This window comes from Podarcis liolepis, assembly GCF_965112155.1.
Source record: "Podarcis liolepis genome assembly, chromosome: 5".
Lineage (NCBI taxonomy): Eukaryota > Metazoa > Chordata > Lepidosauria > Squamata > Lacertidae > Podarcis > Podarcis liolepis.
Window position 1 is genome coordinate 62308682 of NC_139556.1, and position 27987 is coordinate 62336668.

Below are 27987 nucleotides of genomic sequence, written 5' to 3' on the forward strand. Positions count from 1 at the left end.
ATTTCTGTTCTCATCCTGAAACAAAGTTCTTAACCTGAGGTACTATTTCTGGGTTAGCAGAGTGTGTAACCTGAAGTGTCTGTAACCTGAAGCGTCTGTAAACCGAGGTACCACTGTACTGTTTTCTCATATGCTGGAGATGTACCTCTTTACCCTGGACTTTGACACAACACAAAACACACACCCCTCCACCCACATCATTCTTGTGATCATAATTAGCTTTTAGCTGTTTTTAATGTTGCATTTTAAACTTGTAACGTGCCTTGTGACCTTAGGGTGAATAGCAGGTAATAAATAAAATACTGATGCTACTACTGCTGCTGCTACTAGTATTATGGCATTTGTTTCCACAAGAGGTATTGATGATGGCCATCAACTTGGATGGCTTTCAAAGAAGGTAAGACATGTCAATAAGAGGATAAGGCTATCAATGGCTACTAGCCTCTGAATACCTGTTACTGGAAATCACAAATGTGAAGAGTGCTGCTCTGCTCAGGAACTGCTTTCAGGCTTCCCACAGGCATCTGGCTGACCACTGTGAGAGCTGTTTCCTGGACCACATGGGCTCTTCTCAGGTTCTTTTTGAGCATTTAAATAAAACAGAAAATGTTTACAGACAGCAATGGCCCTGAATAAGAAATGGCTAAAATTACTTCCAGAAGGCCTGTTCATTGAACATTCACGTTGATTTATCTGCACAAAGTTTATGGGAGGTTATAAGATGTCCACTGTTCTTCAAGCATTAATTCTGATTTATTTGATGGGAGGTTATATGTGTATAGTGCAGCCTGAGTGATATCAAGCAGTTATTATTTTCACACCACTTTCCTTACTGCAGAAAGTCAGGTTGTTTTCGGAAGTGCCTTCCAAAAGAGAACCAAATCCACTTCAGTTGTACAATGTGAATTTGCCAGTATGTGACTGAGCCCCACCCACAAAAAAGCAACAGATTAGAAGTGCCCTGAGTCTTTTTTTAATGTAGGAAGCCTTTTGCTGCCGCCTTTCTCACCTCCCATCTCCCTTCTGATGCAAAATGCCTTCCAAATAAGCAGAAGACACAGAGAGCTATCTTCTTCCCCACTATGCTCCATTTAAACATCTTCAAAAAGGGACACAGTACAGTGACCTTACTACACAATGGATAATGACATCTGCTTACAAACTGTTAGATATCAATCCACGCACTAATCATCTTTGAAAACCAGCATTATAAACACCGGGGGAATATGGGCATTTCAAAACCTTTTATTTGCAGAGAATAACAAGAAGCACAAATGCTTTGGTGTGGGTGCTAACAGTTGGTGTTTACAGATGGCTGAAAGAATCCTCTCTGTTCTAAAATTGGCTACATGTGAAAACCTGAAGTCCATGCAGGGTGTGATGTCAAATACCTGGGAATATTTCAAAGCTGGGGAAGAGGAGGAGAGGGAGGGAGGGAGAGAGAGAGGAGGAGGAGGAGCAAAGAAGGAAAGAGAAGCAACCAGCCCCTTAGAGTCTCACATGCATTACAGGAGCTTTTGCATAAAACACTTAGCTGCCTCAGCAACAAGAATATAATTGCAAAGATTTCTGCTTTTGGTATGGTAAAACATGGTGAGTAGAATCTTTTGTTGCCTTGTCTTTTCACTAGGTTTTTTGGTGCAAGGGTGTGGTGTGTTTGTTTTTCTTTGTCCCAGTGGCAGTGTGTGTGTATGTGATTATTTTGGGCTAGTTGCTTCTTCGTTGCTCTTCTTTCTGATGCCGGACCTTAATGTGCCTGTTCATTCTTTGTGTAGGCACTGAACAGCAAAGGTGATGAGATCTGGCAGGGTGGAAGCTTTGCGGGCTAATACAGCGGGCTGCCAAATACAGCCAGAAATGAAATGCTGATTTCCTCTCAGGTATACTGCAAAGATTTTTGTTGTTGTTGTTGAGCTCTCTCCTCTCTCCCCCCTCTGGAGGTAGGCTAGTGATTGGTTAGCTTACTGTGCTGGCTGCCATGCAGTTATTCCATAAGGTGTGAAGAAGAAGGGGGGGGGGGGAGATCTCTCAGCTTCAAGGAGGGGCGAGGAAGACCTGCATAAACTATTGTAGCACACTGTTGGCATGAAGGAAATCTTGCGAAGCAAATTAATTTCTTGCCCGCATTCCTGTGCGCTGTTATTCTTCCCCAGCCATCCATTTCTGCATTAGCTGTGAAAGAGCAATTATCGCAATTCTTCTTCGATCAGAGGATTGACACAGGGAGCTATCCATTGTGCTGATTGTCTGGAAATATTACTGTATGTACCCTGCACAATAAAGAAGGGGGAAATAGTAATACCCCCAATACTGCTGGGTAATTCATTCTCACAAAACTGAAGATGTGTGATAACTAAGGCCTTTTCTAGCTACATAGCATCCTTCATTTAAATGAACAGTTGGCTTTGCTTAATTTAAGATACAGGTTTCTCATTTATACTTTACTTTAAAAATGAAGGTCTACACAGATAGGTTTAATACTGTAAAAATATAAACAGTTTAAATGTTCAGAGGATTTGCAATTTTTTATTTCCTGAGCATATTAAGCATGAAAAAAACCCCAATGGAGATTTACATGTTTTGGCCAATTCATGAGGAAATCAGAGGCTGACCTAAAATGATATTCAAATTAGAAAGCTATTTTACCCTAGAGAGGCAGATGATAAAGAGGGCTGTTGAAACAAAAAGAAAACAGTGCTCCAAGCATGTAGGATGCTTTAAGGATGGGAGCCAATGTTGCATTATTCTATTTAGAATGATGATAATAACACACAAATAACATTCTTGTCTGACAAAAATCCATTGTGTCACCTTTTTTCAATTTTTCTTTCAAAGTGAAATGGAGAGGCTATTATTAGAGCAATCAGTTTGAGCAGTGAGATGATCAATAGTTATTTAAATGTATATCTGCATCACACGCTAAATGAATAGAAGAGTAATTTGTCAAATTGGCTGTAAGCCTTAATATCAATAAATAGTTTTTAAACTGTAAAATACAAAAATTGTGATATCCATATGCATTGCATTTAGAATGTGAGAATTAAAGTAGAGAATAAAAATATGTAAATACTCTCAAGCCATTTTCATTTTAGCTGTTTTTTTTTAAAAACCATAACAACAAATAGAATAGGCAACAATCTCAGTGAATAATGTCTTTAATAAATTGCCATTAAAGCACACTATGTGAGAGATGATGATTAAATCTTTTAATTAAATTGTGACAGTGACAAATGCACAATTTGAAAAGAAGCTTTAGAAAAAAGGAATGAAAACTACAGTCCTTTTTTCAATGATGATTAAAGCTGTTTTCCCCCCTAATCCTTATAACCAAGCATCAAAAAGCAGAAAACTAATCTGAGATTCTAGATATAAGTCCAGCTCCTGAATACCAATACATATAAAAATCCAATGGCAGCTCTCAAATGGGCCATTTTTAATGAAACACTATACCTGTCTACTTAAAAGTAAGTCCAAATTAAGTTAAATGGGGCTTACAGACTGCAGCTTTAATTCAATGAATCTAGGATACACTGTAAAGCATAAAGCATTTGTTTGATTCTTTGATAAGTTAAATCTTTTAAAAATAAAATAAAAATGACAACATATTGTGCTTCTCTGTATCCTGACAATAAAGTAGGTTGATCTGCACTCCAGTCAAGTCAAAGTGCTGTATTTTAGCCAATATATTACCCTTTACTTTAAGGAGACTTGGATTGATTCACACAATTATTTTTGGCATGGTTACAAATTTCCTCATTATTTTGGTATGATGAATAGTGGTCTGACAAACTCCAGGATAGAAACTTACACAGCCTAGCTAGTTTCCCCACAATGGGGTCATACTCAGAGTCAATCCATTGAGTTAGGACTAACATGTCCATTGATTTCAATGGGTCTACTTTGAGCATAACTTAGAAAGATCCCAATGTTTTCTGTCATATGATATATGGCATACAATCTCACCAGATGCTGGAATATTCGAAAGATCAGTGAAAATCTGGAGTAACTTCACTATGTCAAAAATGGTCATATGGCTCAGTTTGCAAATGGTGAATATCCATATACTGTGGCTGCAATTATTTATATAACAGTTAGAAATAAAGCTGTGGCTTGATGAAAGATGACAGCAGAATGTGCGAGCAATGGAAAGCAAGCTATGATTGTTATTTGTAGTGGGGAAATTATAAATTTAGTATAAAAAAATTAGTGTAAACAAATTTTCTAAAAACTATGATGCTTTATTGACTTCAGTGGAGCAATCTGCTATTTTCAGATTATAGTAACAGTCTAATCTTGAAAGAGTCATGATGGAACAGGGAGATTAAGGGCCAGGTCATCAAGTTAATCTAAATTTTGAAAAACAAAATACATCCAAGTTGCTATTGACCAAACAACCATTTTTCAAGCACAACACAGCAGGTGGAAATGTCTTGCACAAAGGACTAAACCAGTTCTGCAGCACAGTACTAAATCTAGAACCAGGATATTCAAAGTGCACAGAACATTCCTAAGAAGGCAAGAGTAGTTACTTCCTGACCTTGCCACAACCCACTTTGAACATCCTGATTGGATCAGGAAACATTATTTGAACAGACACTACTAAGTGTCTCACCGCTTATTGTCATTTTAGAGGGAACATGGAAGCAAGAACTTGAATAAATCTAGATGTGTTAGTTTTGCTTAGGACATTTTAAGCCTTTGCTTCTTGACTTGGGTGGGTATATATAATAAAATTATTATTATTATTATTATTATTATTATTATTATTATTATTATTATTATCGTCATCTTTTAAAATCCTGATTTTAGACAAAGTCTCCCAGAAGCATTTTTTGTGTGTGGTTGCTTGCCACCAAGTGAATCCTGGAGGTACTCCTTAAGTTTACTCTTTGTTTTGATTGTAGATCCAGATGTGATGAGACAACATGGAGTTCAAAAGAGGAAAAACCTTTATAAAATCCAGCATGCAGCTGACCCATGAGAAATTACCTTTAGTGAGCTTGAGTCCTGGGGAAAAGGGCAATGTAGGAACAGACATAAGAGAAAGGAGCCACCCTGTAGTTGAAATCCAAAAAGCAAGTTTTTCTGCAGATAGAAGCGACAGCATTTCCAACAGCTCAATCAAGACTGGATCTAGTGAGAGCATCCTGTTGCTCCCAGAATCCTTCTACAAACCTGTACGGAAAAGTAAAACCCACGACTGTGTTCTGGGAGGTGTGGACAAAACTGAACACTGCAGCTACAATAACAAGATCTCGGAGGAAGGCGTTGCAGCTCCTGGGAGAAGCAAAGGGCGGATGATCAACAGTGCCAGCTTTTCTGGAATTGGGAACACACAGAATTCTAGCAGCAAGAAAGAATCAGTGGGCAACTCGAGCCACTTTTTGAACAGCCCGCAGCAGATGATTGATTACCGAAACTTTGTGCCACAGGTGCCCTTTGTGCCAGCGGTTGCAAAAAGTATCCCAAGGAAGAGGATTTCCCTGAAGCGATCCAAAAAAGGTCTCCGGGATATATTTCACATGAAAAAAAACAAGCCAGAGAGTCTTTCCTTGCTGTCAGAGAAACAAAAAAGGCTGCCATTTCCAGGCTGCAAGTCAGAGTTGGCAGGCAGGTTCGGCAAGTATTTCTTCAAAGCCGGAGAAACGTTTTCTGCTGACTGTTTGGCACAAGAATTTTCTGATGGCGAGCTGCTCTCAGAGTCCTCCTATGAGTACTCCAGTGCTCTGTGCGAAGATGTTGCTTCCCTGAAGAGCTTTGATTCTCTCACTGGGTGCGGAGAGATCTTCGCAGACGAGAGTTCAGCTAATATGGAACTGGAGGTTAGCAAAGAAATCTCGCTCAGGCAATCGCAACAGAAAGATAGTCCTGCTATGGGAACCTTTCAAGGTGGAGTGGAACAGCTTGCATCCCCAGCCCAGAACGAAGCAGGAGACTTTGCAAAACTTTGGGACAACATTAACAAATCAGTGCAGCTGCATCAGAAGACCCTGTTTGATAGGAGGCTTCTGAAAATACCCAGTAGTGAACTGGGAAAGTCTAGAAATGAGACCAGTGCCTCAGTGACTGATCTGCTTTCTTCCCCTGACTCTTCCAAAGAGAGTTCCATAGATACAGGGACCCCAAAGAGTGACAACCAGGAATCTATGTCAACCAGTGATGAAGGATACTATGATTCATTTTCTCCTGGGCAAGATGATGAAATAAGGGAGGATCAGTCCCCTGGGGTACCAGGTAGGTTTCCAAGAGACAGTTATAGTGGCGATGCCCTTTATGAACTATTTTATGATCCCAATGAGGCTCAGATCAGCCCAGTTCTAGATGATGACCTATGTATGTCTGAAAGCACTTCAGAAAAGGCCATTGAAATCCCTTTATCAATTTACAGCTTTCACGTAGGGTCGGAAGAAAATATGGCTTCTCAACCAGCCATTGACATAATCAGCCAAGGATTCCTTCACAGCACGTGGAAAGGGAAGGAATGCTTGCTTAAGCTCTGTGATACGGAGCTCTCCCTGACCATGGGGATCATCAACTGGTTGAGAAAAAACCCAGGCTTGATTTCCCCCCAAGACTTTCCCAAGAACCCTCCCCCACAGATGGAGAGAGATGGTGAGCCAGTGCCCACCAGTCTCAGCACATGCCCAAACATGTGTACATCAGCTTTTGAGGAAAATAAAAACAACGCAGAGACATCTCCAGCTGACTGCAAAAATGGAACTGAGGTATATTCAGCGGACAGAACTGAACAAAGCCAAAGTGATGTTCCTTCGTGGAGCTCAACTCAAGAAAGTTCTCAAGACAGGGAAAGAAATTGGAGTGCAATATCTGGGCTCACAACAGACAACAGCATATCGTGCGACACACAGAGATCAGAGAGTTGGGATGATCTCCTAATGAGCTCTTCTTTAATGGAGAAGATATCTCTCATAGAAGAATGCACAGATCCTAGCAATGAAACTCTTTCAATAGAAGTTTTGAATCTGGAGACAATTTGCCCAACTGATGATAACCCACTGGTAATGGATAACCATGATGCAGAATCATGTTCTTCTTATATGACTGCTGCAACCTCTCCAGATTCTCTAGAGACTGGAGAGGAAAATGAGATGAAGGATCAAACCTGGTCTGCTGAATGTGACAAGCCAACTGAGCCCCTGAATCTCAGTCAACCCCAAAGCCAGATCAGCCAGACATCCAAGGAGAGTGACACGAATGTAAAGAGGCTTTTGGAACACTGTGTCACTCAGGTTGCTTCCCTAAAGATCAATCATGACTCTGCAAGTAATCACTTGGAAGATGATTGCGTTGGAAATGAAGTGAGCAGTGATACAGACGCTATAGTTCAATTCACAAACCAAATACAAAATGAATGTAACTGTATAACCCCAAGCCCAAAAGGTTCTTCCAGCCACCCTTCAAGCCACTGTAACATTGAGTCAAATATTGGTGCTAGTGTTACGTCTATTGTGGATCAAAAGGAAGGTCTCATTTGTTTTGAAGACCAGAAAAACACAAGTATTCTAAACTGCATGGGTCCAGTTGCAAAAAACAAAGTACCCTTTGAATATGCTCAGTTGAATAATCAAGCCCTGTCCTATATCAAAGATTTCAGATTTGAACTCAGTGCTCAAAATTCTGCCACCATGGCACACATTTGCAGGCCAACATTTTTGCCACTCTTTGGTTCCATCTGCTCAGACACAACTAGTGGCTTTTCACAGCCTTTCTGCAGGAGGAGCGGTTTGCTGGAGAAACATTCACAAGACCAAGAAGTTCCACCGAGCAGCACACCGTTACGTGGTTATTCAACGTTCCAGTGTAAAGTACTGCCAAAGGTGTCCACTCTTCCACTTTTAGAGGATGCTACCAAAGAGAGAGCAGTTATGGAGAAGACCCGTGATGACTTGCTGTCATAAGGTGAGTCCTTGAAGGAAGACCCTAAGTGCATTGAGACCCATTAGGAAGGCACTTCCTGCCCACTCATTTTGCCATAGACAAAGGCTCTGAAGGGTTATTATTTACAATGTCCATATATTTTTACCCTCCAACATGTTCCCCCAAATCCTACCCCCAGTTTTAGCAACTTTCTAGTAAGGATTAGATTAATTTACCTCTGATTACTGAGAGATGTGGAAATATAGTTTGTGAAGTAAACCCAGAAAAACTGGTATCCTACAAACATTTTTGCTAGTCTGCATGCTCAGACATAAGGTATTTGTTGGCTGCATAAAAAGACACCACTCTTTTGTAACCTTTTCTTACTTAGTCACCTGGCTGGGACAGACTTGTGTTTGCTGCAGACAACCAGCGGGTGGGACTGGCCCCCCAGGTGACTTTGAGAAAACCACACCCACCTTTCCCACACCTGCTGTCCTATATGATGTTAGGTTCAAGAAACCTTATGGCATAAATAAATTGTTCATTTTTTATATTGCTTCTTATGGAACTACATAAATTTATTTTTATTTTACACATTGACACAGTAAACAAATGGGATATCTGCATTCAAAACATGAAAACAGGTGCTGGATTTGGAATAGGAGCAAAAGCAGAAAGATGTTACGGATAACTATTTAGGATGTATATAGGATGTATCCTATGCCCTTTAAAAAAAATGGGGGGGTTATGGGGTTGTTGTTTTTATCTTGATTACGGTATACATTTTGTGGTTTTCTGTTCTGGTTTTTTTCTGTGAGCCACCTTGAGACCTCTGGGTATCGAGTGGTACTACTACTACTACTAATATAGTTCTGCAGCTAGGACATCTGCATGGTTTGGTAGAATCCATGACTGAAAGGGCCATGGGCGCTTGTCCTCAGAAGTCAGATACAGTATTAAAAATGGAAGTGTACCCAACAGAGGTGAATTAGGTCTGTCAAGATATCCCTTTATTTGCATATCCATGATAATGTATGCTCATGATGCTATTGGGGCAGTCATATGTAATCCCAATTTCAATACTATTTACGCCTGCGTAAGGTAGTCACACTGCTTCATTCCCAACCAGGGCATATCCTGTAACTTCCTCCTGAAAGCTCGTTACTCCTTATACCCTCCAGACTAGTGTTTTATTGCAGGTGTATTCTGCAACATGCCCTTGACCCAACAGTAGTGCTTTAATGGTGATACCCCCCCCCCCCGTTCTGGTTTGTTCTGTGATGCTTCCCAAATGCTACCACATTATTGCTATATAGCCCAATGAAAGTGGGACAAAAATAAACCAGAACATCTCTGCTATATAAAATTACAGGATTTCAGCAGAAGGTCACAGGAAATGCACTGATTGGAAATGAAGCAGTGTGACCACCCCAAAGGTTTTGCAGATGCAAACAGTGGGATTGTGTGTGACCGCCCCAATAGCATAATGAGCACCAATCGTCCTGAAGATGCAATAAAAATAGTGGCTGGAGCAGGCTGTTCTCTTTTATTTTTGTCCTGGTTTTGTTGCTATAGCCCCTCAAGACAGCAGTAATGTGGTAAGCAGGTATGGTGGTGGATTAAAGGATCAGATATAACGTTGGGGACAGCCTTCATGAGAAAACCCAGAGGGACTAAAGCTGAGGCAAACCAAGTGCTGAATTATGTGGACCTAGCAGGAAACAAATCTTTTCTAGGCATGAGTTACTTTCTGGTAGTTGCAGAAAGCAGAAGCAAAGCAGACACAGCTGTCAGAAGCGGTAATGTATCCTATACTAGTGCTTTATGAGACTGTACCGCAAACTGACTTGGGGCATTTTCAAATACGTTGTTTCACTAGCAGCTGTAGCATGCCACGAGTTGTCAGTGTAGACACCTGCCAGACCAGAGACATGTCATTACAGTTTGTATGCTATAGTTAACTTCCCAAGGAAGGCATGGCTTTTGCTCTCTGGAAAAAGAATGGACAGGTTACTTTAGATATTAATTTAATGGTGTACTGCTAAGGTTCATTTGCATAATTTTAGATATGTATCAAAATTGGAGGTCTTGGTGTGTGGGCTGGATTTTGGCATGCACCTGATTTATTGCTTGACTACATACAAAAGTCTTGATGTTCTTATTTTATTACTTCTCTGTAAACACATCTGAGAGAGAAACTCAGAACCTGGACATACAGGCTGCTTTGCTGTAACGTAACTCCACTTCCTTGGAGGTTTTTAAGCAGAGGTTGAATGGCCATCTGATGTGGATACTTTAGCTGAGATTCCTGCATTGCAGGGGGTTGGACTAGATGACCCTTGGGTCCCTTCCAAATTAATGATTCTATTATTGGCCCACCACACATAGAATCAACCCACATTTTAACATGCCTTTGCGATTGCTTCCTATGTTACATTTTTCACTATGAAGATTAAACTATAAGATTGTTGTTGTTGTTGTTTTTAAATATTAATATCAGTGTATTTTTGATACTCCAAGTACACAGATCAAGGAATTTGTATATGCGGTGATTCCTAGTTCTGTGTAACTGCCCCAGAACCTATGTGTGATGCCATTTATATGTTAGAAAAGATAATTTTTGCTAGGGAAAAGTAGCATGTGAGATGGCTTATTTGAGTTGGCTCAGCAGTTAGGAGGAGCTATTAATGTGTATGATTGCATGGTCATTTGGCTGAAATGCATCATTTCATGAAACCTTTTGGAAACAACAGATGAGATCATTGTCCTTATGATCTCATTAGATCTATGCAATCATAAATTATTATTTATGTTTCTAGCGGTGGGAGAAGAAGGTCCTATTTAGATGGTGGCAGCAGTTACCTGTGTACCACTGACTGATGGGCTGTAGCTGACAATATTTCTCAAGAGCAGATCTATAAGATTGTTGTGAGGAGTGTCTGGTACTTCTGTTCTCTTTTTAGAAAAGCTTGAGATTTCTTTCATATTGGAAGTGGGAGGAAGGTAGACCATATCTTGGAACTTACATGAGCCAACAGCACCGGAAATACCTCAAGGCAAAGATGATATCACTGATTTTTAATGAAGCTCTCAGAAAAGGCATTTACAGAATCCATAATCTAAAATCAACTTTATTCACAGCAAAAGTACTCAGGCTTCTTCATGAGATTACAGTGGTGCCTTGCAAGACGAAATTAATTCGTTCCGCGAATTTTTTCGTCTAGCGAATTTTTCGTCTTGCGAAGCACGGTTTCCCATAGGAATGCATTGAAAATCAATTAATGCGTTCCTATGGTCAAAAAAAGTCTAAACAAAGCCAAATTTGGTACAACAAGAGTTTATTAAGTGCTCTTTAAAGTCACACATACTGTAAAGAGCATTTCAAAATTCAAAACCAGATTTTTTTTAAAAAAACAGCAGAGTGGCCCAATGGTCACAGAAAATCATAAAAATGCAGAAAAAAAACACAAGCTTCCAGATTCTTGCAAACCCCTCCCCAACTGTTCCCCCAGCCACCCAGCACACAGAAATTCAAATCCAGATTTTTTTTAAAAAAACAGCAGAGTGGCCCAATGGTCACAGAAAATCATAAAAATGCAGAAAAAAACACACACAAGCTTCCAGATTCTTGCAATCCCCTTCCCAACACCAAGTCCTTGAATTCCAAACACCCCAACCCAAAATCCAACCCCCCCAAAAAAAGTTTTAAAAGCTTAACTTACCAAATGGCTGCAAAAGAAGTTTTGGAAAAGCTTCAAAAATCACCAAAGTCTTTAAAAACCTCAAAAAAGGCTACTATGTACACTGCGTTATATGAGTTGCTCCTTGAAGTCAAGTCGCAACTGTATTAACGGTGTTAAGAAAAAGGAAACAAACTTGCAATACATTTTCGTCTTGCGAAGCAAGCCCATAGGGAAATTCGTCTTGCGAAGCAGCTCAAAAAACAAAAAACCCTTTCGTCTTGCGAGTTTTCCGTCTTGCGAGGCATTCGTCTTGCGGGGCACCACTGTATATGCATAAACCTTTGTCCTAATAAGGGGTATTCATATTTGGTGGCTAGATAACTGGCATTAAAAAAAAAAAGCATCTCTTCACAGATCCACTTTTCTTCCCTGTGTGTTACTACTAAGAGAAATTATGCATATTTCAGCTTTTAAAAGCACCCCCAAATCTTAAGACTTGCAGTTAAGCAGCATGTTCCGAGTAGGGTTATCAAGTAATCGGGGGGGGGGGGGGAACTGGCCTGCCATGCTCTTGCAATTTTAAAAGCAGCTCGGTCAGCAGAAATAAGAATAACAGAATCCTAGAATTGTAGCATTGGAAGGCGCCTAAAGGTCATCTAGTCCAACCCCCTGCAATGCAGGGACCACAGCGGCTTTACATTCCTGGACATCAAGCTGCTGCTGAAGACACAGAAGCAGGGATCAGTCAAAAACTGGCAACATGGCTCTGAAATGGCATCTGATGGAGACTCCATCATTGCATGGGCAAGAGTCATGATACAGTGGTACCTCAGGTTACAGATGCTTCAGATTACAGACGCTTCAGGTTACAGACTCCGCTAACCCAGAAATAGTACCTTGGGTTAAGAACTTTGCTTCAGGATGAGAACAGAAATCGTGCTCCAGGGGCGTGGCGGAAGCAGGAGGCCCCATTTGCTAAAGTGGTACCTCAGGTTAAGTTTCAGGTTAAGAACGGACCTCCAGAACGAATTAAGTTCTTAACCCGAGGTACCACTGTACTGGATACTAATTTGCTACCAGAAAGACCAGATACTGCTTCCTAACTAGACAACCAGTATCCGATTGGTGATGCGCCCCAGACTCCGCAGGCATGCTTTGAGCGTCATCTAGCATGTGCCCAGAAAGGAAAAAATAGATGCTAAATTAAACAATTTTATACTTCATTAAGCATTGCTCCTTCCAGCTTTGGCTTTGTTTCACTGTACTGTCAGCATCTGACTTGTTCGCTGATTGTCACAGCAAATAATATTTAGCCTCAACTGGTCTTAAAGAGCAATCTCCCCTGCCCCCTGTTTTAATTAAATACATGTAGGCTTTTTGGACATGGGCTGTATAAGACATTCGGAGACATTGTTATAGTCCTTTCTCAAAATAAAACGATTGATTTGCTATCATGCCTCTTATTTCAGTAGGACGTTTCCATGGATACAGGCTTACAGGGTTGGCTTGCGATGCTCTGGCAATGCTGGAGAGCACTAAAGCATATTCCTAGCTAGCCTGCTGTAGATCAAGGGTGTGAATGATTATTCCAAATCTGAAGTCAGGATCTGCTTTATATACTCTTTTTATTTTCTTTCTTTTTATAGCTTCATGAATGGATTTTTTTTTAAAAAAGAAAGAAATAGTAAATTGTAAACTGTGTGCAGTTGTACTGTCCAAGCGATGAGGATGCAGAGATCACAATACTAGTCCTGTTATATTAAAATAGGCAAAATAGAGAATACCCTAAGATAAAATGTACAGGCAGTTTGCCTCTTCAAAGCCTGTCAATTAAATATTTCCCCGTGACAAATATTTCCATAACTGGGTTGACATTTAGAAACCATATCGAATAGGATGCAGTATGATTAAGAAATGAAGTGGGGACAAAAAGGAGGCAGGGAAGGAATCTGGGTAGCTGGTTTTACGTCAGTTGAATTATCTTGTGAAGACTATTAATGTAGATTCCAGAGTGCAGAAGGCAAATCAGCTGGTGTGCATTCTTTTTTTCCTTCTGAACCTTTTCAGAGTCTCGTCATACGTTACATGGCAAATGCTTGATTTCTCCTCCATCTGTATGCATGGTAGGCTGCCATGACCAAACAGAGCTCCCTGGCAAAAGCACTGGTATGACATACTCATTTGCTGTCTGCAGACACTAGTTTTACAGACACAGTGAACTATGTGTGAAGTGAGGAAGCCTAAGGAGTGCAGGGATGGCACAGTGTGTCTGTTTCACTCCATGTCAACATTGCATGTGTTCTGTTATCTCATTAATCCAGAGTCCCTTCCTGCTCTGCAATTCTGATTATGATGGGCAAAATGGCAACACAGATAATGACTTCCTTACATACTAGGTCGGGGTGGGGAACCTTTTTAGCCTGACAGACCCCCACAGGCCAACTTTGAGAGGTGGACAGAAGAACCCACCTGTCAATCATATGATGCCATAATGACACCAGGTGATTTGCAGGTAGGATGGGGCCAGTGTGCAGTGCTTCCCCATAACCTGGCAGCCAGCCGGTTACTGGGCATTTGGGAACTGCAGTACAAGGGCTTTGTTGCTCCAACAGCACCAGGCAGATTCCATTGAAACCTCTGTGAAAAGATAGCATTTTCAACCTATTTTAGCAGAGGTTTCAATGGAACCTGCTTGGTGCTACTAGAGCAGCCAAAGCCCTTCTGCCCATCAGCTTTTTTGTAACTAGGTCATGTGAATCAATCCTAATGGTCTTCCAAAACTTTTAGCGGAAAAGAAGCCCACAGAACTGCAGTACTAATTGCACGGCAACTGGATTAAGCTTTCTAAAGTTGAAGAAAATGATCCCAAATAGACAGACCACCCTGTGAATTCAGTTAGGACAAGACAAGCCTTCTCAAACAGCATGCAGATTACAGTGCTATTACTGCTTTTTTTTTCTTTTTCTGTGCCAACTGCAGGCATAATAAGAATGATGATAAGCCAAAATAGATTTTGGTGGGGCAGGTAAGTGCACATTAAAGTCTATCCCATTGGACTAAATGGGATGTAGAAGTGCATTACTTTGGCTGGATCGTGCCCACTCTTTTGGGTGGATGGGGCATTCTTAATTTGAGAAGAAGGCCACCAGAGAAATGATAGATAATATCAGAATACCTGAAGGAGCATCTCCATCCCCATCGTCCAGCCCGGACACTGAGGTCCTCCTCTGAAGGTCTTCTGGTAGTTCCCTCACTGCGAGAAGTGAAGTTTCAGGGAACCAGGCAGAGGGCCTTCTTGGTAGTGGCTCCCTCCCTGTGGAACACCCTCCCTTCAGATGTCAAGGAGATTAAGAACTACACAACTTTTAGAAGACATCTGAAGGCAGCCCTGTATCAGGAAGTTTTTAGTGTTTGATGCTTTTTTTAGACAATCCCCAAAGCTGTTGAGCTTCTTTCTTTCTTTCTTTCTTTCTTTCTTTCTTTCTTTCTTTCTTCTTCCCAAAAATGCCAAAAAACCTGCAATTTTTTGATTGACTTGCCTAAGATCCACGACAAAGTGCCACCTTTCAGAAATTTCCCCCTGGACATCAATCCAGAAGTCCCAAATATTATTGCAATGTATTGCAGCAGTAAATAAATGGATGCCATTCAGAATCTTTCTCCCACGCCCAAATTTAAAAGCCCAACTAAATGCTACATTCATGATAAAATGCTAGTGGTGTTAATGCTCAAACTGGATCTGCTACAGGCCAGGCAGGTGTTCTGTTTGGGGATCTCCCCTTTTCTCTTGGTTTCCTGTTATTTGACTTTGCTGCTTGAATTGGCTCCATTTATTTTCCCCCTTCTCTATGCCTCCTTGTCTGTTTTCTTCATTTTGCCCTCTGTGTTTTCTGAGACTCTTCCGTTAATGCTCCTTTTGTGCTCCTGACACCCCTCCTTTAATTTGGGAGGGCATTTGCTTCTCTCCCCAACATTCCTTTTTGTAGTAATTTGGTACTGAATCCCTGGTCTGCTTTCCCCTTTTGTGGCTTTCTTAGCAGCTGCTCTTTGGCAAGCAAATCTACTGTACGCCGTGATCTCTCCCTTCTCTCGTTGCTGTTTATTTATTTTTGGTACTCTGTAGAACTTAGGAAGCTGCCTTATTCTGAGTCAGACCAGTAGACCATCTAAGCTCAGTATGTATGTATGGGTGGTATTCAGTGCTAGTCCTCCACAGAGCAGACTCCCTGAAGTTAATAAACATGACCAACACCCCATATGCACTATACAATTAAAGCAACATCATACCATTAAAGAGTCATACCTTCCTCCAGAGAATTCTGGGAACTGTAGTTTGTTAAAGGTGCTGAGTGTTATTAGGAGACCCCTGTTCCCTACACAGAACTACATTTTGTAAGGTTCCCTGAGAAGAAGAATGGATAATTAAACCACTGTGAGAATTGATGGTATAATTGCCAAAAAATAAACTTTAAAACAAAGCAGATCCCCAAGAAGCAACAATAAAACACCAACACTCAAATGCCTGGGAGTAAAGAAAAGTTTAAACCCAGCAGTAAAATGATGTCCAAGTTGCTCCCAGACAGACCTCTTTAGGGAGAACATTCCTTAGATGGGGAGCCAGTGCGGAAAAGGCCCTTTGCCTTGGCACAACCCTCTGAACTTCTACAGGAGGAGGTGCTCAGAAGAGGGCTTCTGGTTACGATTTAAAGGTCTGGCAAGGTTCCCAAGGTGGAAGCTGTTCCACAATGCACTAGGTCTAGAAGTATACTGACAGCCAGCATGGCCAAATCAGATTCAGTGTTATATTGTCTGATTATGTAGTTTCAGTCAGAAATCTGTGGTGGTTAGAGTGTTGGGCTGGGAATTTGGAGAGCCAGATTGAAATCCTCACTCATGAAGCTCCTTAGGTGACCTGGAGGCAGTCCGGCTAGACACAAGGCAAGGCAGGGTTCAGACTGAATGCTGGACTGGATACAAAGCAAGGCGAGATGGGGTTTGGGGTGGGAAGGGCTGTGGGAAACACAGACACAAAAACCAGATTCTTGATCTCGGGACCCTTCATGAAAAATTTGGTTACAATATCTTAAGAGGTGTCCAAAAGTGCAGAGAACAGACAATGAGACAAGCAACTTTCCAAAATACACAGAAGGTAAAGTATATGTAGAGTAATTATTTTTATTTTTTAAAGGACCGTGCCCACAGTCATATAATCTAAACAACAACACCCCAGGTGGCGGGCAGAAGGAGAGCAAGAGATCAGAGGCCAAAGGATCAGAAGAGAAGGCACAGGGTTGACCAGTATTTAAATAATTGCAAAGAAGGATGAGGGAAAATGTTGGGACATGATGGGTTCCAGAACAAAAACGAGGCTGCAAGAGAGAAAGGATGGAGATGTAAAAGTTAAGAAGTAACCTGAGGCTTAGCTGAGTTGAAATAATGACATCAGTACATTAGCAGAGCAATCCTGTATACACCAACTGCAGCAGGGATGGCATCACTATGCTGGTGTAATGGACATCAGTACCTATTCAGGGAGGGGGAAAACACACAGCCATAAAAGACAAAATCAGTGTAAATGTGGCAGTGACTATGCCACCAAAGTCAACCAATGAAAAACTGTGTTTGGAAGGAACAAACATAAAGTAATAATGTTGGGGGCATGCCTTCAGCACACACCCCTGCACCAACCCCCCCCCCCAAAAAAAATATCATGCCACAGCACTGCCTGTGCCATCAGCCCCACTTGGCTCAGTCCATGACCACTTTTCCACCTGTCAGTCCCAGGCATGCAGCTGTTTTGATTTCCTTATGCTGCTAGCAGCCACCAGTCTGGAGCACACTGCACGAAGGTAAGGAAGGAGAATCCACATAACACAGCTTGTTGGGTAGGATGTCTAGAGAGAGCACAAAAGCCCCCTTGGAATGAGGGTTCAAGACCCACCTAGGAAAGGAAACATTCTTGTGGCTTGCATCCCAATGGGTCACATTTATTAATGACATTTATACCCCACCTTTCTTCCAAGGAGCTGAAGGTTTCACATATAATTTTCCTCTTCCTGTTTTATCTTCACAACAACTCTGTGGGGTAGGTGTGGCTTAGAGCAGTGACTGGCCCCAGGTCACCTAGCAAACTTCGTTGTGGCTCTGTGGGGATTTGAACCTTAGTGCTAGCACTGTAACTACTGCAAAAGCACTGCCTTTCTTATAGGCTGATACAGCAGTTGTTGGGTCCTCATTTTATCTGCATCTTTGCTGGTGCAGCAACTCGCAAGATTGAGCCGCCAATCCAATGTCTTTCTGTAGAGAAAGCTTTGGTGGTGTTTGCCCTCATTCTTTCTCACATCATATTAAGAAAATGATCATTACTGGCACAGAATTTAATGCATTATTCAAAAGCAAAGAGGGAAGCTTTTTTTTTTTTGGAAAAAGCAAGCAAGCCAAGCTTTTATATCAATAATTCAATCCCTCCACAGCTATAGCACTAGTTTTGCCACTTCACTCTTGGCTATCTCCTCATACATAGTTAATGTTTAGATGCCCCACTGCATACATCTTGGCAGATGGAAAGAGGTGCCATAGTCTAACACCAAGTGAACCATTTATTTATTGTATTTATTCCAGTCATTTATATCCCGCCTTTAAGGAGGCTTTTGAGTAAAGTCAAAATATAACAATAAAAATGGCTATAAGTCCATTTCAAAATCTACCCGCCAAGATCCTTCCCACAGGGCATTTGGTCCTGCAATGGGAGAGCAGGTTCTGAACTCTTCTTCCCCTCCATTCATTTCACACAAGGGTGTCCAGGAGGGAGAGAGGAAGACAGGAGACGAAGATAACATCAGGCACCTGCTCTCCTCCAGTCATGTACTTAGTTAGTTTAGATTTCTTTTCCATCCAGTTTGTCCCCAAAGACAAACTGGATAGACATACAATGTAACTCATAGCTGAAATCAGTTACCACTAAATCTTTAGTATTTGGACTGACCAGGACCAAATGATGTGAGAAAGCCTCTTCCATGGTTTTATAGCATGCTCCTATGAAAGAATTATTAAAATAGAACACAACCATTATTAGAGGTAATGTGTGCTTAGTGGCTGATGTGCATAATAGCTGGGCATTGTGCACATTCGCCGCACCTCAAGGAATATGTGTTCATAATCTATCCATGAAAGAGGAAATTGTGCACCATTCCCAGTCAATATACATATTCTCCAGCAGGCCTTGGGAAATGTGCATACCTCAAGAACGTTTTGTACATTCTCCGGTGAATATGCATAATCTCCAACAGGTCCTGGGGTCTTTGCATATCTCAACTGCAACTTCTTTAGACAATATGCATAATCTCCAAGAGGCCTTTTTGATAGATATTTGTAAATTCTCCAGGCTATATGTCCTCCACTGCAGAGTACCTATAAACCACAAAGTGAGTAACAGAATAAGCAAAACCTTGATGAAGTTAGAGTCTTATACAATAAATAATTTGACAGATTCACTCTGTTTGGCTTCAGCTTGGCAAGGGCTCACTACGTCTCCCAAGATATACTGCCACATTTTGTGGTTGTAGATTGGAAAGTAACCATGATCAGAAGAAGCAGGTGGAAGGAAAAAAAACAACATTTCAGCCAGCAGAGGGCAGAGTGTCACTAACGTTTTTAATTTTTTTTGAACTTCAATTTCTTGTATGACTCTTGTTTTCTAACCAAAACAACACTGGTGTAGGAGAAAATAGAAAGGAGCACAAATATTTGGACTGGCCTTCCTGTGAAGACAAAAATGGCCCAAAACTGTGTAGAAAGGTGTTTCACCATGATAAGCATCCCTCATGAGTGCACAAATGGTAATGCAGAAAGGAAATCCAGTTACACACACACACACACACACACAAACTACACAAAAATGTAGTGGCAATGAAGGGATAAAATAGACTCCCTTAACTAAGAAAGTCTGGGGAAAAAATACAAACAAGATTAATTGCAATGATGCACCCTCATAAAATTATTAGAGAGGAAATAGCTAAGTGGGTTCCAATAGTAATCTATATTAAAAGAGAACTGGGTAGAAGAGACATAAGGATAACCTGTATCCCGCCATACATTACATACAGTGGTACCTTGGGATGCAAACGGGCTCTGTTCTGGAGCCCCGTTCGCATCCTGAACAGAACGTAAGACGCGACTGCGCGGGTTGCGTTTTGCCGCTTCCACGCATGAGCGTGTCATCATTTTGAGCGTCTGCGCATGCGCAAGCGGCGAAACCCAGAAGTAACGCGCTCCGTTACTTCCAGGTCGCCGTGGAGTGCAACCCGAAAATACTTATCCTGGAGTGTATATAAATAAGTGTATAAGTCATACCCGAGGTATGACTGCATGCTGTACTGAAGGAGAATAATTTAAATTTAATTTAATATAAATCCATAATCATGAATCCATATTGATGGATTTTTATATACCTGTATGGATATATGTATGTATGGTAAAGGTAAAGGACCCCTGGATGGTTAAGTCCAGTTATGGGGTGTGGCACTCATTGCACTTTTTAGGCTGAGGGAGCTGGCGTTTGTCCACAGCTAGCTTTCCGAGTCATGTGGAAACCATTTCTGGCACGATGGAACACCATGATGGAAGCCAGAGTGCATGGAAACGCCGTTTAATTTATCTACTTTATCTACTTGCACTGGTGTGCTTTCGAACTGCTAGGTTGGCAGAAGCGGGACAGAGCAATGGGAGCTCACCCCGTCACGGGGATTCGAACTGCCAACCTTCCAATCCGCAAGCCCAAGAGGTTCAGTGCTTTAGACCACGGTGCCACCTGCGCCTGTCCTATGTATATATGTATGCATGCATATGTGGGTATGAGTGACTGTAATATAGATTGTGTGGATGAACACTAAATTGTTATTGTTACATAATTTATTTATTTATTTTAAATGAACATTAAGTGCAAAGTACTGTTATATAAAATAGGAATATATTTATTAAATCACTGCTTATTTATCAAAATCTAAATTTTCAAAAATGTTTACAATAGATATTGTAAAAGGCAAATAAAATAAGAAAGTACAGTCACATGGATGAATAAAGGATAAGGGGGTTTGGGACTGTTGGTGATCCCTAAATTAAATAAATTATAGCAAAAAATGACACATAAATAACACTCTCTCTCTCTCTCTCTCTCTCTCTCTCTCTATATATATATTGCACAAAGGAGGCACAATAAGTTATCCTGTGATGCAAATAAGGGAAAGTTGTTCAGAAATAAACTTTACTGCATAAGCAGCTTTTCTTTAAATGTGAAAGGGGGGAAATGCATGAATGAGGAAGCCTAAGGAATAAATTAGTCTAAGGAACAGACAAAAGTCACAACAAGATTGCAAAGTCACAGAATGATTTATGAGGAGCAAGGAATTTCAGCCACAATAAAGGCCCCATTCACACAATCCTTTCTGTTGCCAGGCACAGCACATACCTTTGGTAAAGTATTGTGAGAACCAGCAATATACCTACATTTTGCAGCAATTTATATGATAGCTGCAGGAGTTAGTTTTCTGGCAGTGCTATGATAAAATATACATCTGCAACAAAGTATTTAATAATGTACATCTTGTTAATATAACACTTTCTCTGTTTACACAAAGCTGGCATTCATAGATTTTTTTTGGGAGGGGGTGACAATGTCACTCTGCTATAAGAAATAGTGTTACCAATTTATGAGAGGTTAGTAGGAATATAAAAGGCCCAATCCCTCAATGAAATGAACTGAGTATGCGCATGGTATCCACACAGTTTGGCAGGTTATGGGCAGCCTCACACAAGACAAAATGTGCTGCAAAGGAATGGGTAGAAAATGTGTCTTAGATCATGTAATTGCTTCAGACCAATTTAGATTACTGCACTTTTATAATTATGCCACAATTCAAACCATTGCTTGGTGGTTGCTGAATTTCAAGTTGGGTGCATTGCTGAAGTCATCTCATGGCTTCAGATGTGAAAATCTGCAGATATGCTTTCAACCCACGTAATGCATTTTAATCGCTTTTCATTCTGAATTTTTAAATTGTTGTATCCTGCCCCAGGACCTGCTGGTGAAGGTTGGTTAATAAATATAGTAATAACAATTCTAAAAATCAGTTTGGAGGCCTTGTCATCAGAATCATCTCTTTCCTTTGATTTTGATGAGAAGAAATGTCCTGGTGAAAGTTCTGGAGATATAATTCATTACTTGGTGCCCAGTTCTTGCTCCATTTTCCAAATCTACAAAGGAAGCAGGGATTGTAGAGTGGGGGATATAGTGTGTTGCAGCTCCATGATAAAACAGGCCATATGGTGAGAGTGGCAGAAAGTTCTTCCCCTCAATTTACATTACATAGTGGGTTTCAGATAGCTGAGGCTGCATGTTCCATAGAATACTGGCCAAAAGGATTTGGTAGGCCTTGCGCTGGTAGTTTTTATTAATGATTGGGTGATGAAGATATATATATATATATATATATATATATATATATATATATATATATGTGTGTGTGTGTGTGTGTGTGTGTGTGTGTGATGGGAATAAAAGGTAAAGGTAAAGGACCCCTGACAGTTAAGTCCAGTTGCGGACGACTCTGGGGTTGCGGCGTTCATCTCGCTTTACAGGCTGAGGGAGCTGGCATTTGTCCGCAGTCAGTTTTTCCGGGTCATGTGGCCAGCATGACTAAGCCGCTTCTGGCGAAATCAGAGCAGCGTACGGCAATGCTGTTTACCTTCCCGCCAGAGTGGTACCTACTGATCTATTTGCACTGTGCGCTTTCTAACTGCTAGGTTGGCAGGAGCTGGGACCGAACAATGGGAGCTCACCCCGCCATGGGGATTCGAACCGCCAACCTTCTGATCGGCAAGCCCAAGGCTCAGTGGTTTACACCACAGCACCACCTGTGTCCCTATGATGGAAAGGGATCACCCCGCCAAAGAGGATAACATCAAAATAACATAGTTTTTTTTGTTAAGTTTGGGGTTCTGCACTGGAACAATCCAATTTACTCTTCGTTTTGTAGAATAGTTTGGCAAAGGATTGTTATAGAATTACTGTAACATGGTGCCACGTGTTTCTTATGTTTCAGGAGTGATGCTAAAGATCCACGCTCTGCAAATGCCAATTTCTCACATGTATCAGAATGAGGTAAGAGACTGGTGTCATTGGAGACAGAAACCCCATGAAGACACTCCTGCGGATGCACCTCCTAATCTCTTACCAGAAGAATGTGGATTTTAATGAACTTAATATTATAAACTCTTGACACCTTGCCACTTGGTCCCTTGAATGGATGTGTGCAATGTATAACGACACACTTGCCCACAGATTCAGCCTTTTTGAGTTGGATTAAAATACTTGTTTTATTTTAGAATATATATGCCAAAAGAAAGATTCTCCTGGTTTGGGTAATGTTGAAAGGCAGTGCCCCAGTCCAGCTAAGGCTGTGCACATTTTCTTCTGTGCTTACAGTGGATTTCTCTGCATGCAGATGGGTGCTGCACACTTGTTTCCTGGACTGGAAATCCCACTGAGAAGCAAGTCTCAGTAATGTGATCATCAGCTTCTGAGCTTTCTGCTTCCCAATCCATTTCCCTGCATAAATGACTGATGCTTTTAATGATCATCTTGCTCCAGTCCTGGATGAGGCATTTCCCTCTAACATCACTAGGTGAATCAAATGCAAAACAACAGCAACAAAAAAAGTTACTGAGTGTGCTCATGATCTCGCTCAAGACAGAATGTGACCCAAATGCTGCTTTTGAAGCAATGGTTTAGAATGATGACCCTGTTCCAGTATATGTGCCAAAATTTCTCTAGATAGAAAAGAAAGTACACACTCACCTTACGAATCTGAATGTTCATTTAATATTGCAACATGTTTTGCATTAGCAGAAATGAGTTCCCAGGGTGCTGGCCCTTTGCTACCATGCTGAATTAGCCAGTCATTATGCACTCAAACCGAAGTCAACCAAAATGAGTTTAACAAGATGTAACCCAGGCAAATATTCTCTCCATGGCTCAAATCCTTTCTCTCCATTGTATATAAAGAAGGTCCCATTTAGCTGGGACCATCTTCTTCTTTTTTCTTTTGTTGTTTCTTGCAAGACAGGAGCATCTTTCCCAGACCAGTCACATCTTCAGTGGAAATGTTTGCAGTAGACTACCTAGGCAAAGTGGCTGTTTTTTTCGATTCTGATACTCCAGTATACAGAAGAGAATGATAGCACTTACTTTAGATGCTCTGTTAATAATAATAAAAATAATATTGTTGCATCTAAGATATATTCAGATAATAGACCCACTGAAATCAATGTTCTTGATTGACTTCAGTGCATTTATTCCAATGGGTCTACTCTGAGTATGACTTAGCTGAATACAACACACAATTCCTCAGTCTCATATATCCATATGACATATCTCTTCTTGTATCATAGCTGTGCCTTCTATATCATAATTTATTTTTGTTGCTTGCATTGCATATTAAAATTACTTGAATTCTATGTTGAGATCTCTTCTCTTCTGCTTCTTATTTTGTTGCTTTATTTTGGATATCATTCATGATACATCTTTTTCTAGTGCTGACAGCTCATTCTCCAATAACTGCCAATGTGTTGCTGCTTATTATTTCATCCCATCGTCTTGTGTAAAATTACATACAAGGACACTTATTTACCTTTTCTGTGACAATATGCTACTGAGGATACAAAGTACAAATGAATGCAGTGACCTGAGTTAAAGGAAGGAATTTGGTGACTCTGCATGTTCATATGGCAACATGAAGGATGTGCACAAAATAGAAAAAAACAAACTAGGGAATTTGCACATTGCCTAGTAAACATACATAGTCTCCAGGGAATGTAGCTGAGGAATGTGCACAAGAGGACAATATTATTGTACATATTATCATTGTACATATTATCATCTTGGTGATTATGCACTGAGGAGAAAATGTTACCGTATAAAATGTGTATGGCAACAAATGAAACAGCTGTGATGAATTCACATTCCTCAACATCCGTTAGTGATTATCCATATTTTGATTGGGCAGTGTGCAAACCCCCCTGCTGACCATGCCAATTTATGCATATTCTCCATGCCTTCATGAGAATATGCACAATTGCTGGTATGCATTTTTCCAGTCAACTCACATTGGTTCCAACGTCTGTACACCTGACCTGATGTCACAAAGGGAAAGGGCAGACAGAAGGCTGTGGGAAGAAGGAGTCTGAAGGAGCAACAAGAGAAGGGCAGAAGGGATCAAATAAAGAAGGAATGGAGGAGGCAGATGGACAGAGTGAAGGATTATAGGCAGGGGGAAGTTGTAAAGAAGGAATGGTCCACAGCAGCCTTCCCAATCTAGTTTAGGACCACTCCCATCAGCCCCAGTTAGCACATACAAAAGAGAGTGTAGTGGTTAGAGTGCTGGGAGATCAGGATTCAAATCCTGACCCAGCCATGAAGAGCTCACTGGGCAACCATTTATCAACCTAACCTACCTCACAGGGTTGTTGTGAGGATAAAATGGGGAAAGAGAGAACCTTGGGCTCCTTGGATAAAAGAGTAGGGTACAAATGTAATAAATAAATATGTATTTGGGTACCAGACAGGAAAAGTCTGCTCTGGACAATGTCTTCTTCCCAGCTTCCCCCTTGCCCTCAAACATTTAATCTATGTGTTGGGGAAGGCTAGGAACTATGTGAATTTCAAGGAAGGTTGAAAATGAAGAATGGAGATGGGAAAATGGTAATGCAGTGAAAGGCCTCCATGATGTCTTAGATACCACACACACACTCACTTGTAGCATTGGGCTATAAGTTTAGATAATTATTTTCTTTCCAGAATCTGGAATATTGTTAACGATCAAATGAGAGGGGAAGAGAAAACAGGAGAAACGGAAGTAGAAAATGGTATAGAAGTTTGAGATTGGCGGGAGTCAAGAAATAGTATCCACAGGGTGTGAAATCTAAGCAGCCAAAGTCTGACTTCTGATATCTCAGCAGGTATTTCTCATGTATTTTAAAGCTTTTCTTCACAAACGCAAGGACTAGGATCTTGGGGGGTGGGGTGGGGGGGCGGACAGACCAAAGTAGGCATTTCCAGGTTGCTGGATTCTGTGGTATATGCTACACTGCACATTTGTGTCTGTAGACAAATGAAAAAATCCCCACAATAGAATGAAATCATATACATTCCAAGCTACAAATGGTTTAGGGATCAAAGCCATTGTGAAGCCAGACAAAAATCATAATTACTGAGATGTCCCCCTCAAATTCTAGTGAGTATATGATAGCACAGGTGTTCTTTTTGTGAAGTGCATAGTCGTGTGTCTCCCCAAAATCCATTGAGGCCATGGGAACTAGGAAGGATTAACAACTCTCAGGTCTGCACTCTGTAGATTAATCATGTTAAGTGTATTTAAATGGCTAAAATAGCAAGCGCTCCCCTCATCCATTTATGGGGGATTTAATATAAACAACATGTTGTGGAGCTAATATTATCTTGTACTTCTACCTTGGTGATAAGAAGATGTAGATGTAAATCTCATAACACTTGGGCAGAAGACAGATTCCTTCACATGAAATCATTCAAAGCAGGGCACACCGTCACATATATACAGATATAGATGAGTGGATATATCGCTGGCAGAGCTGATATAGATATATATAGCACACTAACAAATCCAATCCAATAAAGGCCAATTGTCAACCCACTGCACTGGGATATTTTGGGTAGCAGTGGGCTCAGTACTTTGCTAAAGTCAATAGCGATAGCAGATGTCTGAAAGAAAAGTAGATGGTGCACAGTCATAGGTGGGATGGAAGTATAAAGCCTTGTCCCTTCTATATGAGGGATAAGAATACATAATACTGCATGTACATAAGGGGAAGGAATATGGATGTATAGTCTTTATGGTGCATTGGAAGGTGTGGCTTGTATACTATGATTCCGTGCATGAATACAAACCTGACAAAAATAAAATGCTTAAATTATCTTTACCAGATTCTGAAGTCACAACCATGTGGCCCTGCTCTTCCCCATGATAAAGCCACAAAAAGCAAGGAATGTGTATTATAACTTTCATTCACCAAATTATATTCTTAAATGAATCTCAAAGGTAAAAACATCAATATGTATCTTGCTTTCATGTTTAAAGGCTGAACAGTAGATTTAAGCATTATTCTGCTGTATATATTTTGATCTAGCATCTCCAGCAAGGTGCCAAGTAAGATGCTAAATTAAGAAACTTTGATATATCTAATCAATAGATAGTTCATATCGAAGATCTTGCAAGTTTTGTTTGCAAGACCTTAGATCAGCCTTCCTAATCCTGGTGACCTCCAGGTATTTTATTTTGGAACACAACTCCACACTGGCTGGGGCTGAAGGGGTTTGTAGTCCAAACATCTAGAGGGCAACAGGTTGATGAAGGCTGCCTTAGATTCTAGTATCCTCCCTAGTAGCTCAGATTAACTGAACTGCAGCACAATCCTATACACATCTGCTCAGATTCAGTCCTCTTAAGTTCATTGGGAGGTTTATTCCCAGGTAAGTGGGCAATGGAGCCTACATCTACTTATACATGAGTTGAAGACTTTCAAAGTTCAAAGAGGAGATGGACAGTTTTGCACTCAGCTCTTGGGAAAGCATACTTCAAATTCCAGTTCCTTGCTTTACAAAACTGCAAGAGAGGTGAAACTGACTGCAGCAAAGAAACCTTAATGGGGGAGACTCCAAAGCTAGAGGAACCTTAAAATCAGTTTTGCTTAAAATGGGAGAATTGGCAGGAGAGGTGAACGTTTTGCTTTTTTTAAGTCTAGGCCAACAGTGGGAGAACCATTAGGGACAGCAGTGTAATATATGAAGCTGGATACAGAGGGATTGAATGGCATTGTGGTGTTATTTCCCTCTCTCTTGCTTTTCTGCATGTGCCAGCACGTTTTTATATGCATGATATACATTATTGCATATTATCTCCTTTATCTTCTTCCAATGTAAACAAGACTTTTCAGTCCCATAACTTTTTATGACTGCTTTGAACTATAATATCACTAATTACTATTATTTTTAAAAAAGCTTGCCATAAGTGCTGTCCAGTTTACTTACAATCTTACTTTACTTGCCTTGCATTTAGGTAACTCAAATATAGGTAGACCCATGTAGCTTTCAAGAAATATTCTGGAGGCTCCAAACTGGCTGCGAACCTCTCCGTATACATTTCTTAGTGTATATAGGTATAAAGGGAGATATAAAATAAATTAAATGGCTTGCTTGTAGCAATGATCTGAGGCCCTCCATGGACAAATGGATGTTTTAAAGTTTTGAACTATGTTCTGAATGTGGTTTTCTATCATGCTGTTTCTTAAGAAGTAAATGAATGTTTTATTTGCTTGGCGTGTCTGTGATCATTTT

The 27987-nt window shown here is 40.7% G+C and overlaps 3 protein-coding genes across 13 annotated transcripts in view; 2 read left to right on the forward strand and 1 right to left on the reverse strand.

Annotated features, from left to right (window-relative positions):
* Nucleotides 1-27987, forward strand: part of KLHL6 (kelch like family member 6) — a 118258-nt gene that overhangs the window by 28635 nt on the left and 61636 nt on the right. The window contains exon 10 of one of the 2 annotated variants that reach the window (XR_014526817.1): nucleotides 12387-12405. The exons of the other annotated variant lie outside the window; for it this stretch is intronic. The gene's annotated coding sequence lies outside the window, so the exon portion shown is untranslated. Of the gene's footprint in view, nucleotides 1-12386; nucleotides 12406-27987 lie in introns of those variants that run through there. 2 annotated transcript variants of the gene reach the window in all.
* Nucleotides 1-27987, reverse strand: part of GPR148 (G protein-coupled receptor 148) — a 97036-nt gene that overhangs the window by 22797 nt on the left and 46252 nt on the right. Inside the window, exons 3-4 of one of the 9 annotated variants that reach the window (XM_083505764.1) lie at nucleotides 18804-18974; nucleotides 15060-15966 (exon numbers count right to left, since the gene is read on the reverse strand). The exons of 3 other annotated variants lie outside the window; for them this stretch is intronic. In XM_083505764.1, the coding sequence (XP_083361890.1) occupies nucleotides 15901-15966; nucleotides 18804-18974 (237 nt within the window). In that variant the 3' untranslated portion in view covers nucleotides 15060-15900. Of the gene's footprint in view, nucleotides 1-1886; nucleotides 2271-14556; nucleotides 14818-15059; nucleotides 15967-16721; nucleotides 16934-18072; nucleotides 18975-27987 lie in introns of those variants that run through there. 5 more of the 9 variants (XR_014526824.1, XR_014526821.1, XR_014526822.1 and 2 more) reach the window with 5 other exon arrangements.
* On the forward strand, nucleotides 810-27965 carry AMER3 (APC membrane recruitment protein 3). 2 transcript variants are annotated; one of them, XM_083505753.1, is made up of 4 exons: nucleotides 811-1593; nucleotides 1776-1880; nucleotides 4905-7920; nucleotides 22664-27965. In XM_083505753.1, the coding sequence occupies exon 3, from the start codon at nucleotides 4926-4928 to the stop codon at nucleotides 7917-7919; it is 2994 nt and encodes a 997-aa protein (XP_083361879.1). In that variant the 5' UTR covers nucleotides 811-1593; nucleotides 1776-1880; nucleotides 4905-4925; the 3' UTR covers nucleotide 7920; nucleotides 22664-27965. The 2 variants fall into 2 exon arrangements, with proteins under 2 accessions (XP_083361880.1, XP_083361879.1); XM_083505754.1 differs by lacking the exon at nucleotides 1776-1880 and having other exon boundaries at nucleotides 810-1593.

Excerpts from the sequence above, each read along its gene's own strand:
- AMER3 (XM_083505754.1), top strand. The coding sequence starts at position 4,926 with ATGGAGTTCAAAAGAGGAAAAACCTTTATAAAATCCAGCATGCAGCTG.